Source organism: Elephantulus edwardii, unplaced genomic scaffold (assembly GCF_000299155.1).
Source record: "Elephantulus edwardii isolate Elephantulus edwardi_28Jun2011 unplaced genomic scaffold, EleEdw1.0 scaffold00001, whole genome shotgun sequence".
Taxonomy (NCBI): domain Eukaryota; kingdom Metazoa; phylum Chordata; class Mammalia; order Macroscelidea; family Macroscelididae; genus Elephantulus; species Elephantulus edwardii.
Window position 1 is genome coordinate 37,103,605 of NW_006399751.1, and position 20,385 is coordinate 37,123,989.

The window sequence follows — 20,385 nt, forward strand, 5'->3', positions numbered from 1 at the left end:
AACAACAACAACAACAACATATTGTTTCTACTATTGATTTACAATTTATACCTCTTAGTTTTTTTGTGGTTTCTCTTGGGTATACAATATACATTTTTAGTTAATTAGGGTCTTGCCTTTAAATAATGTCAATTTACATGTGTTTTAAGTTGTTAGTTCTTGTTGAGTTGCCTGTGACTCATAGTGACCCCTATATACAACAGCTCTGAACCCTGCCCTATCGTGAGTCAATCTCATTGTCTATGACAGACCCATTCCCATCTCTCCAGTCACTAAGTCAGTCTATCTCATCCTGGGTCTTCCTCCCTGCACTGTACCTCCGCCCTTCCAAGCATGATGTTCTTCTACAAGGACTGCACCTGCCTGGCTGCATGACCAAAGTATGTCGTAGACAGAGCTTCAGAATCCATGCCTCCAGGGAGAAGGTTGGCCTCACCCTCTCAAGTACTGATCTGTTTGTTCTCCTGGCACTCAGCATTCTTCTCCAGCACCACAACTCAAAGGCATCAATAATTCTTCTATCATCCTTAGTCATTGTCCAGCTCTCTGGTGCATAGCAAGTGACTGCAAAGACCATCACCTATATCAGGCACACCTTAGTCTCCAGACTGATATCATTGCTTTTCAGAACTCTAGATAGGTCCTTAACAGCAGACATTCCCAGTGCAATTCAGTTTGTTGTTGTTTTTTTATCTTCTGACTGCTGGTACCAAGAGTGTTGGTTGTGCAAGCATGCAGGCTGAAGTTGTTAACAATCTGTCTCTTCCCCAACTATCATGAAGCTGCCAGTCAGTCCAGTTGTGAGAATGTTTTCTTGATGTTGAGCTTCAATCCATATTGAAGACTACAGCCCTTGACCTTCTGCAGCAAACAACTCATGTCCTCTTCAGTTTCAGCAAGCAGGGTTGTGTCATCTGCATAACACAGATTGTTGATGAGTCTCCCTCCAATCCTGATGCCACATTCCTCCTCATAAAATCCAGCCTCCTAAATGACCTGTTCTGCATATGATTGAAAAGGTATGGAGATAGGATGCATCTTTGACACACACCTTTTCTGATCCTGAACCATTCAGTATTTCCCTGCTCTGTTCTGACTACTGCTTCCTGTCTCAAATATAGGTTTCACATGAACACAATTAAGTGTTCTGGGATTCCCATTCTTCTCAAGGTTATCTACAATTTGTTGTGATCCACACAGTGAATTGCCTTTGCATAGTCAATGAAACACAGATAGACATTCCTCTGATACTCTCTGCTTTTGGCCAAGATCCATCTAATATTGGCTATGAAATCCCTAGTGCCATGACCTCTTCTAAACCCACCTTGCACATCTGGCAGTTCTCTGTTCCAGTTATTTTGGATAATCTTCAGCAGGATTTTGATTGTGTTTGATATTAGTGATACTCTTCAACAATTTCCATGTTCTGTCTGAGTACCTTATTTTTTTGAATGGGAATAAATGTAGATCTCTTCCAGTCAGTTGACCAGGTAATATTCCTCCCGAGTTTTTGGCATAACCTGGTGAGTACGTCCAGGGCAGCACCTGTTTACTGAAGTAAGTATATTGGTATTCTATCAATTCCTGAGGCCTTGTGTAGTTACTAGAGACCTTAAAATGTATATCCCAACTTACTTCTCCTTTTTGTGGTACTGTTGGCTATTGATGTTAAAAGTCAGAACTATAGGGAATCAGTGATTTCAGACAGGCAGTGAGGTCTATAGTTCAGAGTCAGGGATATAAAAGAAATAATTTTGTAAGAGAATACAAAATGGATTCAGAAACCAATGGTTCAGAATCTAGTCCTGTGGAAACTGAGTAGAGAAGAAATTATGCCTTAAAAAACAAGGACCACATGAGGACAGCCATATCTGACTTTCACCAATTTCACAAAGGGAACCTGTCCCATCAACAGCATCAGTAGCACAAAGCCATTTCCCATGAGGTCAGACATATCCTCAATGCTCCCATACCTCTTTCTGCTGATCTCAGCACCAATCTTTCTCCTTTTCTGGGTCTAAACTCCAATGCAGTAGCTCACAGATAATAATATACAGAGAGTGAGTCTCCACTGTTTACATTTAAATTAATTTTAAGAAAAAATCTTTCAAGGAAAATGTTCAGATACAAATTAACTTTTGTTCTGTGTAACTGAGCTACTGCAAATTTCCCCTTAGGGTTATTAATTTTTAACTTAGTTCTGATATTAATGAGCATGTGAACTTCAACTTGGAGAACTGGATCTACATGGTGGGATTAACTCTAGTTGGTAGAAAAGTGGCAAGTAAATTTTTAAATAAATGACAGCTCATTAGAATTATATCTTGTTAGAATTTAAACTGATAATAGTCACCTTGGAGTGATAAATTCTTTAAGGTGGACTTTCCCAAGATAAGCTAATTTGTAGCAGAGTTAGGGCACAAGCTATCCAATCTTGATTCAGTACCCTTATATTAGGAAATTTAATGTATACATATAATACTATATAATGTAATATAATTATAACTAACCTAGGAGAAGAGGACCCTTGGTAGTGAAACGGTGAGGTACATAGCTGCTGACAGATGGTGAACAAGTTTAATCCACCTAGAACCTCTGTAGGAGAAAACCCTGTCTATCTGCTTCGGTGAAAATTACAGCTATGAAAATCCTGTGGAGAAAACTCTTCCTGTCACATGGGGCTAGTATAGTTGAAAATCAACTTGATGGTATCTGCTAACAAGCACCTAGGAGAGCAATTTTGAACCTTTTGAGGTATTTAATAAGGTATATTATAAGGTGTGAAGATGGCCCAGAATCCGGCAGGGTTTCACTCTGTTGTACATAGAGCTGCTATGAATCAGCACCTACTCATGACACCTAATTACAAGAGCAGAAGAAAGCCTCTGTCCTCTCCTCTTGTGACTAATGAAGATTTCAGGGACAAAATGGAAAACTTTAATCTACTGTTTTTTATGAACGCATTACACAACGGTTTCTGGACTATTACTGAAACAAAAAGTTCATTTGCTCAGTAGATAAATATAACTTAGTCATCCTTACCCTCCTGGCACCAAACACATAGGAAGTTCTAAGTCATGATTGTTAGACGAACAAATAAGGCATTATTAAAAGTTAGGCAATAATAAAAGGAACCTAAGGGAGTTTTTTGCAAGAGAGATTCCCCCCTGTTTTCAAATATTTGTATAGACTATTGTGCCAGAAGTCAGAAACAACCCACAGCTGACCCTTCCCTGTGTTTCTAATGATCTCATTTGTAAGGTAGGAGATTGCCCATTTTCCTTCCACAGACAGGATTATCCAAAATCCATACACATCAAACAGCAAAATCTCTGAATATGAGGGGGTGGGAGACTGACTGAGCTAAAAGAAGTGTTATGTACCTTCAAGTCAAGTACAGCTCATAGTAACCCTATGGATGGGAGCTCTGAACCCTGTCCTATCCTGTGCAGTCTTCATCATCTCCAATACGCTTGAGCCCATTGCTGTAGTCACTGTGTTTGTCCATCTCCTTGAGGGTCTTCTCTTCTTTTACTAACCACCTACATTTCTAAGCATGATGTCTCTTTCCAAGGATTAGCCAGAGTGTGTGCTGATATCCTTCCCTCTGAGGGGCATTCTGGCTGCACTTTTCCCCCCAAGGCGTATCTTGTTTGTTCTTTTTTGAAGTCCTTGGAATATTCACTACTCTTCTCTAACACCACAATCCAAAAGCATCAGTTTTTCTGTAATCCTTATTCATTATCTAGCTTTGAGATACATAAGAAGAAATTGAAAAGAACATGGCCTAAGTCAGGCACACCTTAGTTTTAAACTAACATTTCTGTTCTTCAGTACTTTTAAGAGGTCCCTGAAGAGGACTTGCCCAATGTAATTTGTCTCCTGATCTCTTGACTCCTGGTACCAGGGGTTTGATTGTGGATCCGTCGAAGATGAAATCATTGACAATTTCAATCTTTGTACTATCAGTCCTGATATTACTGGTCCAGTGGTAAGGATTTTTGTCTTCTTGATTCTGAGATGCAATCCATATTGAAACATGCAATCTTTGATCTTCTGCAGCAGTTTTTCCAAATCTTCCTCATTTTTGGGAAGGCAGGGTTGTGTCATCTGCATAACACAGGTTGTGTCGTCTGCATAACACAGGTTGTTGATGAATCTTCCTTTTATCCTGATGCCACATTCTTTATTCATAGTTTGGCTCAAAGAAGAGACAAAAGAACGTTTTTTGTATTATCCCGTTACCTTTTCAGGAAATAATGTTGTGCAGCTATTATCTTTTTAGATGTAAATCATGTCTTTTTTGGCAAATAATGTCCTCATAAAATAAATTCATATTTCTGGGTTTCATTTTAGTATATATCTGGTAAAGGTTTCTGAGTCTATAAGTTGCATAGGAAGAGATTTCACCTTTTCCCCACAGAACAGCTGGTGGAGTTGAACTGCCAGAGAGGCAAGGTTTTCGTAGTGAAGCTGAATATGGACTACTTTACCAGAGCTCTCTACTCAGTAGTCTAGGACATGGTTGGCACAAGTAATCAAGTGTTTGATAATTAGCTGATAAGTTGGCAGTTTGAACCCTCTCAAAGTCACTATGGGAGATGTGCTTGATGCTCATTTCCAAAAGAGCTTTGGAAATCCTTTTGAGTAATTCTACTCAATGCATGTTGAATCATCATCAGTTAACATCATATAACTAACTATAACAACAATAGATTCATAGACAATAATAAGCTGCTAGATATTTAACATTGTGAAGAATGAGAACTCTAGAACACTTAACCGTGTTCATGCGGAACCTGTGCACAGACGGAGAGGCAGCCCTTTGGACAGAACTGGTTTAAAATCAGGACAGGTATATGTGTCAAGGTTGTATCCTTTCATCATATTTAATTCAATTTGTATGCGGAGCAAATAATAAGAGAAGCTATACTGTATGCAGGATGTGGCATCCCAATTGAAGGACAACTCATCAACAATGTGCCTTATGCAAATGACATAACCTTGCTTGCATAAAGTGAGGAATTAACTAGAATGATGTACAGAACTTACAGATGCTATTGCCTACTCATCCAGTTACCCATTTACTATAGGCAGAAAAGATATAATTGCAGTCATAAATAAATTAAGCAGAGTCTGGGAGAGGTCCTGGTGTGGAGGCGTCTGTTGATCCCAGTGACTTGCCCCCTATGTGGGTGTTCTCTACAATCCCAGAGCCTCTAAGAGGAGCCTCAAAGGTCCAGAGTCCCTTAGTCATTGGAACAAGAATGAATATCCATGAATTGGGAACTTAATACATAGTTGTGTGGTGCATGACTGCATTATGTTGTCCATTCTTCCTGGCTTAGTTCATCAAGTGGGGTGCCCAGGTAGCCCTTACTTGCCTGGCTGTTTTAGACAACAGAGAAGAAGAAACTTAATTGCTTGAGCTGTTTTCATAGATGAAAGATCATTCTTTGTCACACCATTATGTTCATTTTCATTTTATTCCCATCACACCTAAGCAAGGAGCCCTCATAGCACAGTGTTTAAAGCTCTTGGATGTTAACTTAAAAATTGAAGTCTGAACCCACCAGCTGCTCCATGGAAGAAAATGTGGTAGTCAGCATCCATAAAATTTTTGTTTTTATTATTGCTGTTAGGTGCCATTGAGTTGAGTATAACTGATAACAACCCTGTGAACAGCATGTCTGACCCTGCCTTGTCCTCTGCCCACTTACAGTCTCTGACACACTTAAGGCCATTACTGCAGTCAGTGTACTAACCTACCTGGTTGAAGGTCTTCCTTTGTTTTGCCATCCTCCCACTTTTCCAAGCATGGTATTCTTCTCTAAGGAATAGCCTCTCCTAGCAACATGCCTGCAGTATGAGAGATGAAGCTTCACCATTCTTGCCTCCAGGACACTCTGGCTGCACCTTCTTTGGCATTCCCTGGGATATTCAGTACTCCTCTCCAATACCACAGTTGAAAGGCATCATTTTTTCTTCTGCCATCCTTTGTTATTGTTCAGCTCTCAGCAGCAAGTGATAAAAAGACCATGGTCTGAATCAGGTGCACTTTAGTCCTCACACTAGCATCTTTGCTCCTGAGTAATTTGGACAGGTCCCTGACTGCACACTTTCCCAGTGTAATTAATTCATCTCCAGATCTTACTGCTGTGATTGTGATTGATTGTGGATCCAAGTAAAATGAAGCCATTGACAGTTCCAGTCTTTTCTCCATCTGTCATAATGTCCCCTAATAGTGATGTTGGTCCAGTAAGAAATTTTCATCTCTTGACATTGAAATACAATCCTTATTGAAGATTGCAGAATTCATAAAGATTTCAGCCTTGGGAGACCTGAAGGGCAGTTCTGCTTTGTCCTGGAGGGTTACCGTGAGTCCCCAGCAACTTGACGGGAACAGTTTGGGCTTTGCGTTGTACCAAAATATAGGAGCTGTGGGGCTGCAATTCTGCTGCTAACAGAAAGCTCCGTAGAAGAAAGCTTCATGAGGATGGCAACTTAGTAAACCCTGTGGGGCAACTGAAACAATTCGCAGTACTAACACCACTAGAGGGAGCTCTGGTGCCATCATCCTCAGAGAGTTGTGTGCTTAACCCGCTCTGGGGGGTTTGAATCCACTTCGGTGGGAGAAAAATGAACAGTTACCTTTGCACAGCCCCCCAAAATCTGCTTAAAGGTTAACTAGAAGTCAGTGTCAGCTCAATGGCAGTGAATGAATGAATGAATGAACAGCAGTCAAACCAAAATAGGTAATTGAGTTAACATGCTCTCTTAACTTAAAGGTTAGTGGTTCAGAAGTGCCTGTGTGGGTGGAAAGACCCATTGATACACTCCCATAAAGAGTACACTTTACAAAACCCCATGTTTGTCACATGTAGTCACTGTGAACCAGGATCAACTTCATGAAATCTCCTAACAACAAAATCATCATATGTTGTTTTTGTTAGGCACTATCCAGTCAGCTTCAGCTCAGTCAGTCTGTGAACATTGTGTGAAAATAATAGTTTAGTTCTCTTCTGTTGAGGGAAATTTGGATCATATCTATTCTTTGACCATTTTGAAGGAGGGTACAGTAGAGATTTCATGTTGTCAACTGATTGGTCATGCTACAATAGACCTTACATATGTCACCTGATAACAAAGTCTAAAAGTTTCCATTAAAACGTTCAGCTACTAACCAAAAGTGACTCAGGTCCTTCAGGGGTTCCAGGGGAAGAAGAGGAGGCAGTTTACTTCTGTAAAAAAATTATGGCTATGGAGACCTATGGGACAATTCTCCTCTTTCCTGTGGTGTCACTATGAGTAGGAACTGACCTGGTGACATTGGGTTTATTATTTATATGTGCCTCTTAGGTTTTTGTTTTGTTCATTTAGTCTTTTCCAGGAATCACTGTTTACTTTATTAAGTCTTAATAATAACTGCCTTTTTTAATTCATGATTTTTTTTTTTAGAAAAACCCTGATAATCTAGATATTAGTGCATTCAGCCACTAATTGGAAGGCCCATAGTTCAAACCCATCAGCTGCCCCTCAGGAAGAAGCCATAGAAACCTGCTTCTTGTAAAGCTTTACAGCCTTGGGAACCCTCTCATGTAGTTCTCCATCCAGCAGGGTTGCTATGAATCAGAATCAGCTCATCGGTAATGAGTGTGAGGTTTTTGAATATTTTCTTTGTATTTGTTTGTCTCTTTCACCACTCTCCCCAGATTCTTTGATGGGACACTGCTCATTATTTTTCAGTTTTGATTGTTGTTATATGCTGTCAAGTCACTTGCGACTAATAGTGACCCTGTGTACAACAGCCCTAAACCCTGTTCTATCTCTTGCCAGTATTATTGTCTCCGATATGCCTACCCCCACTACCCCGTGACTGATCAATCCATCTCAACGAGGGTTGTCCTCTTTTGCGCTGTCTGTCCCTCCACCCCCCTAAGCATGACGTCCCTCTCCAAGGACTGATCCTGCCTTGCTACATGTCCAGAGAATGTCAGACGAAGCTTCAGAATCCTTGCCTCCAAGGAGCAGCCTGGCTTCATCCTCTCCAGGACAAGCTTGTTTGTTCTCCTTGCAGTCCATGGTATATTCAATACTCTTCTCCAGCACCACAGCTCTAAGGAATCAACTTTCCTATCTTCTCTAGTCATTGTCCAGCTCTCTGATGCATAGAAAGTAATTGCAAAGACCATGGCCTGTATCAGGCGCACCTTAGTCTCCAGACTGAAATGGTTGCTCTTCAGTACTTTGGAGAGGTCTCTGACAGTAAATGTTCAAGTCTCTTTATTTTTATGTCATCTATTCCTTTCATTAACAATTTGTTATACTCTCCAACTCTAAAATGTGTTTTCTCTGTTAGTTCTGTGACTTTATGATATGTGATTTTTTTTCCATTTTCTACTAGTTTATTTACAAAATTTGAATACATTGTTTCTAAGAACAGATTGTTTCAATTTCCCTCACGCCCCCCCCCATTAAATTGTACAGTCCCATGATTAATACTCCCCACCCCTGCACATCCTCATCTTTCTGCTTCCAACCTCTCCCACCCTTCTTGGATCCTTATTGTACAATAATGGTTTTATATAATATTTATCCTTGTGGGACTGAGTTTTGGCGATATCTTTATTCTGTTAGCTGAGTAGTTTGCAGACTTAACACTTTTCCTGGTCTATAGTTTTACATGATGAATGCTTGTATCTAGTTTTGTACCAGTTTTCAGGGTTTCCCCCCAAAGACAGGTTTATTGAGATGTAAATTACATATAATTAATCTACCTCTTTTATTGTACAATTTTATGAGAATTGAAGGAAGGATACAGGCATGTAACCTTCAACACAGCCAAGATCAGGACACCCTCACAGTCCCAAAACTTTTCCTGCCTTCTGTTGTTCCTAGCCCCTTTCCCAGCCCTTGTGCCTGCTTGCCTTTTCAGTTGGTTTCCCTGTGACTGCAGGTCTCTTCTGGGTCCCAAAAATTTCCAGTTTTCTAGATTATTAGATTGTTATTCTTTAGATGGGAATGTTCAGCTATATATTTAAGATAAATATACACTTACACTACTTTTCTGACAGTTACTTTTCATATGTTTACATTTCTATCAGTTTTTTTATTACTATTTCCATTAGAACATTTTTCTCCCACAGATGTATTTTCTTTCATATTCACATGTATCTTCATTGAATTTTATTATTAGTGTCCTGGGTACTTGTATAAATGACATTTGAAATCTTTTAAAGTTTAGAATTAAGATGAATTTTTTAAACTTATTCCTGTTATAAGCTTAAAATTTTCAAATTAAATACTGAATGTTATCCTAACCTTTTGCCCACTGTTGTCGTCGTTGTGTACCATGGAGTTGGAACTGACCCATAACTGACCCTCCAGTGGGTTTTCACAGGCAGTAAATTGCATAGGAGGAAATGACCCATCTTTCTTTCATGGATTAGCTAGTGGTTTCAAACCACATACACTTGCAGTGGCAGTGCAGTTTCTTGCCACTAAGCCTTTTTTTTCTCTCTCTCTTTCTTAATTTCCTTTTTTAACTTATTATCGTGATTTGAATTACGTTTTCCTATTCACTACTTGATACACATTTTGATTCCAGACGTTGATTGTAATCTCAGCAGTGTAACAATACTCGTCCTGCCACCTCCCATTATTTATCGTTTCCTTTATCCCTCTTTCTAATTTGTTCCTGTGGAGGAAATGGGTAGGAGTCTATTTTAAGTTTCCTCTCTGGGTGAATCTCTACTGTTAAGTGTCCTAAATTCAAATCTTGATGCCATTTTTTTACTTGCAATTATCTCTTTAGCATACCTAGTTAATTTTGAAGAGCACTTTGGTGGCTTAGTCTATAGAGAGTTTTGCTGCTAACCTAAGGCTGCCCCTCTCTGGCAGTTCAAATCCACCAGGCCCTCCATGGAGAAGCCCAGGCTGTCCCCTCTCCTGTGAGTGACAGCCTTGGGAGCTCACTGGAGGGCCAGTTGTCATTTGGGGGCCATGCAAAATGTTTTCTGAATAGGACATTGTAGTACAGAAGTTGACTTTTACTATTGTATTAAAGAAATTGAATTGTTGGTAAAAAATGCTTTGGCTGCTGTGTCTGTTTTTCAAATGTATTATTATTATTTTTAAACAGATATCCAGAATTGATTGAGTTGATTTCAAGTGTCAAATTAAATAAATGTTAATAAGCTGTCATGTTGGAAACAATACCATCATTTTTAGCCTAATTTAACCTTTTACTGTTTTCATAGTGATATACTAAATATATATATATTTCAAATTTTTCTAGGTTATCTTAGTGTCCGCCAATAAGTTGACTCGTTATATTGAACCATGCCAATTAACAGAAGATTTTGGTGGGAGTCTTACTTATGATCACATGGACTGGTTAAATAAGAGGCTGGTTGGTATATTAACAATGAGATATTATGTTGTTATTTATAAATAAGGCCTGTTCTGATTATGCTACCATTTTAAGTAACTGAAAAGTTACAGTTTGTTTTTCTTTCTACAAAGTATTAACATTTAGCACATTCTACATCATAGCCTTTAGAGGACAAAATAACATTGGAGGGCAAATCCCATGGAGTCTGACAGATTTTATTAGAATCTATTCTTTGCTTTACTGAGTATGTAAGAGTCTTATTTTCTTAGGGTTTCTGTAACTAACTACCACACAGAAGGTACCTTTAGAGACATAAATGCATTTTCTCACAGTTATGTATGTTGGAAGTCCACATTGGGATATAGGCTATGGTGGTTGGTTCTGAGAGAAGAACCTTTCTCCTAGCTTCTGGTAGCTGCCGTGTCCTTGAATTCCTTTGCTGTTTCAGTTCATGTGATGTCCTCCCTATGTTTGTGACAGTTTCTCTGCTCTTTTTTATAAAACATTACTCGGAAGATTTAATTGTGGTTTTTTAAATTGTGATGTTAATGAATGTTTACAGAAAGGTTGGGTTTTCTTTCATTGATTATTGCACATTTTCCTCCCTCCCCCTCCCACATCTGTAACACCTGCCTTTCTCAGGGATGACATCCTTAATTTAAATTTCCCAAAGAAAAACCTTATTTACCCAAATAAAATCAAATCCATAGATTCGGGAGTTATTATAACTGCAACATGTCTTTTGAAGGGATATAGTTCATTCCATAGCACTCACCACCAGCAGTCTAACTTCCCTGTGCCTCTGTAGCCACATCTCTGTAATGTTGTTTGAGAAACCCTCATGGCACAGTGAATAACGTCCTGCCCAGAGTTCAGAAGTTTAAAGCCACTTCTAGCTCTATGGAAGAAAGACATAGCATTCTGTTTTGTAAATATTTACAGCCTTGGAGTTTAGGGAGATTTGAGCACGTGATGCCCCCTGGGCTGCCGCCTGCGCCTGCGCTTGGCGCGGATCAAAGCGGTTTCCTCAGCCAAGCACATACACCAAATGTCTGAACCTGCGGTTCCTCTCGTACTGAGCAGGATTACCATGGTTTCCTGAGCGTCATGTCTCCCGCTGGGCTCTAACTTCCCGAAACTGGCTTTGCTAAGGCACCGCATTGCCGCCACACCTAGAACTCGCGGGAGCTTGACTCTTTCTGCACCCTTTCTGCATGCTGTGAACCTGAAGGCCGCCTTGGATCACTCGCTGTGCTAATCCTATCCGTTGAACCGTACTCTGCATCCAAGTTGCTAGTCAAGCCGCAGTCATTCCCAGGGATGAGCAAAACCAGCTATTATCCTCTTCACTTTTTTTCAAGTTTTATGATTTAGAGCTGTATAGAAAGTTCCTGTAGGAGTTCTCTACAAGTAAACTTAAAAGAGGTAAAAAAAAAATATTTACAGCCTTGGACCCCTGTGAATAGTTGTACACTATTCTGTTAGGATAACCATCAGTTGGAATTCGACTTGATAGCAATGGTTTTTTGTTTATAATGTTGTTCGTTGCAGGTTTATTCCCACTGATGGCATTACAGAACAGAATTGTCACCGGTGCATTACAGAACAAAATTGTTACTGTTGAACACAAACCATTTATGTCATCTCATTTCTCTAAAGCTTACTGTCATTGAGTTGTTGTCACAGCAACACTCCGTTGGGTTTCTGATGCTGTAAATCTTAATGAGAAGAGACTGCTCGTCTTTCTTCCTTGGGCAGCTGGTGGATCACACTTCATATTTAGGGTAGTACTTGCCAGATGGGAGTAGGGGTAAGATGGAATAAATATATACATAAAGTTCCTAGAGTAGTGCCTACATATGGTAACATTCTAACGTTATGTGTTGATTGATATTGTTCTTATTAGTGACTCTGGTTTTACTAATAAAATATTTAAGTCTTTAAGGACTATTAGAATAGCATAATTTTGAGAAATAATATATTCTACTATTTGCAGAGGGGATATTTGAGGATCATCTTGAATTACCAGTTTGAAGAGCAGTTTTATAGATTAAACTTACATTTCTGAAAATGTATCTTTATTAGATCAGACTTGCGAAAATCTGCTACTCCATATACTAACACATTTTTTAAAGGAACTGCAAGAGACTGAAATGAAAGAAAATCTTCAGATTAACTCACTTCAGCTTATTTATTAATTTTATTAAGAAATAATGACCTTTTAGTTATGTCAGAATGAAGAGTGGTTTTTATGGCCACAGTGTTTGAACAAATGTTCATTTTAATACTTATATTTAAACAGACACTTAAATCACTTTTAAGAAATATTTAAGAAATCAATTAAAATATTTATTTTCTTGCTAGAAGCTTGTACATAGCAATCCTGGTGGGTTAATGGTTAAAATTCTCTCCTACTAACAAAATGTCAGTGGTCTAAACCTACACCAGCAAGGTGTAGGTCTAAACCTACAGGAGCAAGGTGTGGCCGACTACCTCCTGGAAAACACTGTGGCAGTGCCACTGTCTTAACGGGTCTCTATAAATCAGAATTGACATGTTCACACCTTATTTAAACATCTTTTAATTGTTACATACATTCAGAATAACATTTAAAGTTCTTCTAGTATAACTAAAGTTAGATGACTAGAACTGGTTCAAATAATGTTTGTGTAGTTAAGAACTGTCATTGGTGGAAATGTTACTCAAATATACACAGAATATTGTAAAAAAACCGGATTTTATTGAGAACTAAAATGTCTTAATATACTTAAATTTTAAAAAACTCTTTATCCATTGGAGCTATTGATTACTGCTTTGTCTTCTCTGTGCACACTAGTGCTCTGATAGTAGTGTGGCATAAGGAACTTCCAGGGAGGGAAAGAGAATCCTGGCTAGCTAACTCTATTGCTCTTAACACAGGAACATTTCAGATTATCATTAGTTAATTAATAAAATCTCATGTTTTAGGTTTTTGAGAAATTTACAAAAGAATCAACATCTTTATTAGATGAACTTGCCTTGATTAACAATGGAAGTGATAAAGGAAATCAACAAGAGAAAGAAAGGTAGGTGGCCAGTGTCATGCCCCTTATAAACTGTGATTCATTTGAGAGAAGGTACTATCAGTATTACAGAAAGTATCATTAATGCATGCTGAAAAGAAGTAGGGGACACAAATCTTCATTCAGTTAAAATTGTCAAATGCAAGTTTTAACTAAAATAACTTTTTAATTTATAAGAATTTGCTTTACATGTTGAACTTATTCATTGATTTGATCAGTCTTTCTTTTTAAAATATATTTTTTTTCCAACTCCTGGTAACTCTCTATTGGGTTTTTATTCATTATTTTACTTGGGTTTTATTTTTTTATTATTAAGTTTAATGAACGTTTACAGAGATTTTTGGATTTCCATTAATTCATTGTTGCACTTTTCTTCCTGCCCACCCCTCCCCCCCCCAGTTCACTCATGGCTTTGAAAAGTAAAAGAAAAATTCCTTCATTGGTAAAACATATTTTTTTAAAGGAAACAATAATTTGATTCCTTTTTCTAGCCCTTGCTGGACATGTTTAATAGAATTATAATTTTCAATATGACATCTTCACATTAAAACAATTTTCATCCTTTTTAGTTCTGTTTCTTAGTAAATAATATGATTATAGCTTTATTTAAAGACATAAGCATTTTTCTGTCAGTACGTAAAATATATTAGTGAATTCTCCTTAGAGAAATTGAATGTATTTGTCAGTTTTCATTTTTCTATTGATGGGTAAAGTTCCTTTCTTTTATTTTGGCTTTTTTCTTTATTTTTTTTTCCTTGTTTATAATGAGCTCTTTCTGATCTTGAAATTGACACTAAAAGGTTAGTGCTTCTAATTCATCCCCTGTTCTGCAGCAGAAAGCTGTGGCAGTCTGCTTCCATAAAGATTACAGCCTTGGAAAACTTGTCGGTGGTTCCCTGCTGTCTTGTAGGCTCACTGAGTCAGTATCTACTTGATAGCAATGGGTTTGATTTAGTTTTTTAATTGGAAAGATATAAAAGACTTAAGTTATATGGATAGAAATAATAGCTTTTCAAAATTATTCTTTTGATGTTCACTAGGTCTGTGGATTTAAACTTTCTTCCCTCAGTTGATCCTGAAACAGTTCTTCAGACAGGTAAGAAGAAAAACCACACTTATAACTGATAATGATAGTACAGTTAAGCAATCATAGATTGATTGGTTCATTATATAAACATTTATTGAGCATCTGACCTTGATTCTGTCCCACTGGAATTTCAAAACCATCTCTGAAACAGATTTGAGACCTTGAACACGAGTGAGTGAAAATCAGATGAGCTGTGGCAGTATATCAAGAATATTGTCATGAAGCATCAATAAAGTTGTTACAAAGACAGAAGAGGAAGAAAAGACAAAGATAGATGTCAGATGAGACTCTGAATATTGCACTAGAGCACTGAGAAGCCGAAGCAAAGGGAAGAAATTAAGGAGGTAAACAGAAGATTTCAAAGGGCAATGGAGAAAGAGCAAAGTATTATAATTAAATGTGCAAAGAGCTGAAGTCAGAAAATCTAAAGGTCTAAACTTGCCTGGCATTTCTTTAGCTGAAGGAACCAAAGAAAAAAACTCAAGCCTCAAGTTGCAATATTTAAGGATGCTTTGAGTAGAATATTAAATGATCCAGGGAGCATTAAAAGATGATGGAAGGAGTATACAAAAAAAAGGCACTGTACCAAAAAGAATTGACTGACAGAATAATTTCATGAAACAACGTATGAGCAAGAGCCTGTGTTAATGAATGATGAAGTTCAAGCTTCTCTCAAACAATTTGCAAAAAACAAGGCCCAAGGAACTAATGGCATACCTACTGTCATAACAAACAGATGCGGCCCTGCATGTGCTCTCCAAGTTGAGCCAAGAAATCTGGAGGAAAACCACCTGGCCAACTGACTGGAAGAGATTAATTTTTGTTCTCATTCCAAAGAAAGATGACCCAACAGAGTGCAGAAATTATCAGACAATATCATTAATATCACATGCAAGCAAGATTCTGCTTAAAATTACCCAAAAACAACTGGGACGAACATCAACAGAACTGCCAGATGCACAGGCTGGGTTTGTAAGAGGCTGTGATAATAGGGATATTATAGCTAATGTTAGATGAATCTTCCCTGAAAGTGGAGAATGCGGAATGTCTATCTGTGTTTAAATGACTGCAAAGGCTTTTGACTGTTTGGATCACAACAAACTGTGGTTAACTCTGAGAAAAATGGGAATCCCAGAACACTTGATTATGTTTATCCAACACCTGTACTAGGACCAGGAGGCAGTTGTCAGAACAGTTGTCACAACATAGTTTAAAATAAGCAAGAACGTACGCCAGGGATGTGTCCCATCTCCATACCTTTTCAATCTATATCCACAGCAGATCATCTAAGAAGCTGGGCTCCATAAAAAGGAATGTGGCATTGGAATTGAAGGAACACTCATCAATAATCTGTGGTATGCAGATGACACAACTTTGCCTACTGAAACTGACAAGGACCTGAAACACTTGTTGCAAATGTCAAGGACTGCAGCCTTCAATATGGATTGAAGCTCAACATCAAGCAAACAAAGATTCTTACCACTGCGTTAATTGGCAGCACCATGATAGATAGAGAGGAGTTTAAGATTGCTACAAGCTTCAGTTTGCTTGGCTCCACAGTCAGTACTCTTGGTACAAGCAGCCAGGATATCAAAAGATGAATTGCATTGGGAATGTCTGCTTTCAGGGATATCTCCAGAGTACTGAAGAGCAACAGTGTCAGTCTGGAGACTAAGGTGCACCTGATCTTCACAATGGTCTTTACAATTAAGTGCTATGCATCAGAAAGCTGGAAAGTGACTAAGGATGATAGAAGGAGAATTGATGCCTTTGAACTGTGGTACTGGAGAAGAGTATTGAACATATCATGGATTGCTAGGAGAACAGATAGAGTCGTCTTGGAGAGGGTGAAACCAAGTTGCTCCATGGAGGCAAGGGTTCGGAAGCTCCATCTGATGTACTTTGGACATGTTGCAAGGAATCAGCAGTCCTTGGAGAGGGACATCACACTTGGGAAGGGAAGGGAAGCACAAAAGAGGAAGACCCTCAATTGATGGATTGATACAGTGCCCGGGTTAATGGGTGTAGATGTGTCAGAGATAGTAAGACTGGCTTAGGATAGAGCTCATTGCTGTTGTACATAGGGTCGCTGTTATTTGCAGGCGACTTGACGGCACATAACAATAACAACAACAATTTATGCTAAGTTAAGGAAAACCACAATTATTCGTGATAATAATAACACAAGTAAGCAATCATGGAGTGATTGGTTCATTAAATAAACATTAATTGAGCATATATTATATACTTGGAATTGGACAGAAAAAAATTTAAAGATGCCTTTGGGTTAACCTAACTATATTAGTAGACATTAAAATAATAATTAATTAATATAAATATAATAATTAAGATGTTATTAAGTTGAATTATATTTCACTTGAAATATTTTAATTTATTTCTGTATCTTTGAATGGGAGATAGACATTTCCATTTGTAAAAAAAAAAAAAAAAAGAAATTTCCATTCGTCTATTGCTATGCTCCTGTTTCAGTTTATGGAACTAGTGTAAGGTAAAAATAGTTCTATTTATCATTTTTATTTACCCTAAGGCTATTAATTTATCATTTACCATAAGCCCATGAATTAGGTGCTAATTATTATCTTAACTTTAAGATGGGAAGACTTTTGAGAGGTAAAAAGCAAGCCTAACTTAAAAGGTTACATAGCTAGCATAAGGACTTGAAGCCAGGCAGTTTGATTTCAAGGTAGTTGTTGAAATCGCTATCTTGTGCCTCTTTTCTAGTGGAAGTAGAACATATGCTAAGGATAACTGGTGTCAGAGTAGGGGAACGTGTACTTTTACATCAGTGGATTTAGTGAATATATGACTCGTAAATCTTATATCAGATGTTCTGTTATAAAATAGAACAAAAGATTCTGCAGACCTTGTATTTGATCACTTGTCCTAAGTTTTCATTCCCTTAAAGGAACTCTAGAAGAACTGTCAATAAAAATTCTTGAGTTAACAATACCATATACATATAATTTTAAAGTTTCTATAGCTTTAGATGTTGGATATTCTATGAATTCAGTTTCTCACGTGTGAGTAATTATATTTTTATGCATGACTTTCTGTAAGTGAATCACATTGAATACATTCTTATGCTGTTGTGTGCCTTCATGGATCGATTAATATATTCTGGAAATTCCTATAGATAGAAATTTTTTAAACATAAATATTTTGTCCTAGAAATAAGATACCATTATATATTTTTTACAATGTAAATTTTTCTTTTAAACAATAAAATTAAGAGTGTGGCTTAATAAAATACTAAAAACTGCAACAATAGTGCTTGTCATTAGATAGAAATCTCTGAATATGAGTAATTGTGCTCTGTGGGGCAAGAGCTCTAGTTGGCTCAATATTCTAAGCAATGAATCTACTGATATAAAATGAATTTACTAGATATTTGTGTGTGTACATGTGTATATATCACACATGAGTATATGTGTATATAAATATATATACAGATTTTATATGTGTGTGTGTGTGTGTATTTATAAATACATACATCCGTGTGTGCCGTGCATACACGCAGGGTTGACTGCCCAGCTCCTCGCCTACTTGGCCATGGGAACTTCCAACATAAATAAATGTATAAATACACTCATATATATGCTTGATTCTTTACCTGATCTCTCTACCTGTAAGTAGAAAAGTAAGTAAATAAGAAAATGGAATACCATTGAGAAATTGCAAAGTAAGAATTACAGTTCTTTGTAGATAGTGACTTTAATCCTTTATTTGTACAGGGCATGAATTATTGTCTGAGTTACAGCAGCGTCGGTTTAATGGCTCAGATGGAGGGGTCTCCTGGTCACCTATGGATGATGAGCTGCTTGCACAGCCACAGGTTATGAAGTTGTTAGATTCACTCCGAGAGCAGTATACCCGCTACCAGGAAGTTTGTCGGCAGCGTAGCAAACGCACACAGTTAGAAGAGATTCAACAGAAGGTAATGCAGGTAGGTACAAAGACTGTCTAGTTTAAATGTATTTAACTCTTTTATTGTGGCAGTAATTACTGTTATTACTGCAGATGCTATTTCAAAAACCACCTGTATACTTTTCTTTGTAGGGAGGAACCATAGTACAGAATTGCATAAAAAAATGCCTGGAGGCTGTATTCTCAGTTCACCATATTCTTTTTCCAGGTCACGTAGGGCCATGTGCTTGGCATGCCGTTCTATCTCCTTGGCTCTCACATACTTTTAAAAACATTAAACTCACTGCCATTGAGTCAAATCTGACTCATCATGATGCCTCATTGGTTTTCCAATCCTGTGGCATAGTTGGTGGGTTCAAACCTCTGACCCTCTATTTAGGAGTCTGATATGTTACACACTATCCCACCAGGGTTCCTTCAGATACTTCTAGTTGCTCTTAATTTTTTGAAATGTTTTAAATTGTGATTTGAGTGAAAGTTTACAAAGCATATTGATTTTTCCATTCAATCATTCATACATATCTTAGATTATAACATTAATTAAAATACCAATGTCTGATCGTCCCCATATTATATGTTATCTTTCTCTTTACCTATAAGGCTCTGCAACCTACTTAGTTTTTACTACCTTCTCCACCCTATGGTATCCTTATTACCATCCAAGAATGACTTTATGTATGTGTAAACCCTAACTTTTCATAACAGTCTTACACATTTGTCCTTTTTGTAACTAACTTATTTTTACTCAGCATTATATCCACTGAGCACTGCCTAAAACTCCATCTTTGAACAATGTTGCGAGGAGAAATTATTCCTTAGAATAGGATATTAAGCTTGGAAAGATGAAGTGTCCATAAAAGAAAGGAAGATTACCCAATGAGATGGATTGACACAGTGACTAAAGCAGTGGACTCAAGAGTGTCAAAAATGATGAGGATGACACAGGATAGGATAGGATAGGGTTCAGATCTGGTTGCTCATATGATTTCTATGAGTTACACTTGAAGGCACCAAACAACGACGACAATGTTCTCTAGATTTATACATGTTATTTATTCATTGTGTCTTGAATTCGTTCCAGTTCTTTTGTGTTATATGGTACTCTATTAGGTGACTGTACCATTCATTCATCCATTGGTGGACACTTGGGTTCTTTCCATCTCTTTGCTGTTTATAAATAATGGGGCAGTAAACATATATGTGCATAGCTCTTGTTTCTTTAAGACATATATACCTAGTAGTTGGGTTGCTGGGTGAAATTATATTTCCATTTTCAACTTTTTAAGGAAGTGTCAAACTTTTAATAGTGATTGCACCATTTTACACTCTTAACCAGCAGTGTATGAAGAGTTCTAATCTCTATACCCTTACCAGCGTTTGTTGTTAATTGTCTTACTGAACTTGCAGTATTCAAAAATCAATCTGGCCTCAAGAGAATGGTGGAGGTATGCATGTGTTTTGAGCTTGCATAATTATTTGTCACCCAATGGTAGATTTTAATCACACTGTTAGGGATTAGTCATGGAACTGTTCTTATAATAAATTAAATATTCAGATTGACTGAACAAGATGTCCTTATTGGGAGTATAACTTAATTTGGAAAACTGCCATTTAATAGGCTTGTTTACCAGAATATCAACTTCAGTTTATTGTTGTTGTTATGTGCCGTCAAGTCGTTTGCGACACATAGCGACCCTATGTACAACAGCCCTAAACCCTGCTCTATCCTGTGCCAATCTCATTGCCTCTGACACACGCATCCCAATTACCCAGTCAATCCACCTCATAGAGGATCTTCCCCTCCTGTGCTGTCCCTCCACTCTGCCCAGCATGATGTCCCTCTCTAAAGACCTGTCTCTCCTTACAACATGTCCAAAGTATGTCAGGCGAAGCCCCAG

The 20,385-nt window shown here is 37.8% G+C and overlaps 1 protein-coding gene across 1 annotated transcript in view; it reads left to right on the top strand.

Annotated features, from left to right (window-relative positions):
- The window catches only part of SESTD1 (SEC14 and spectrin domains 1), a 78,814-nt gene that overhangs the window by 24,915 nt on the left and 33,514 nt on the right, over nt 1–20,385 (top strand). Inside the window, exons 5-8 of the mRNA XM_006878786.1 lie at nt 10,298–10,411; nt 13,361–13,458; nt 14,496–14,551; nt 18,295–18,506. Coding sequence (XP_006878848.1) covers nt 10,298–10,411; nt 13,361–13,458; nt 14,496–14,551; nt 18,295–18,506 — 480 coding nt within the window. The remainder of the gene's footprint in view (nt 1–10,297; nt 10,412–13,360; nt 13,459–14,495; nt 14,552–18,294; nt 18,507–20,385) is intronic.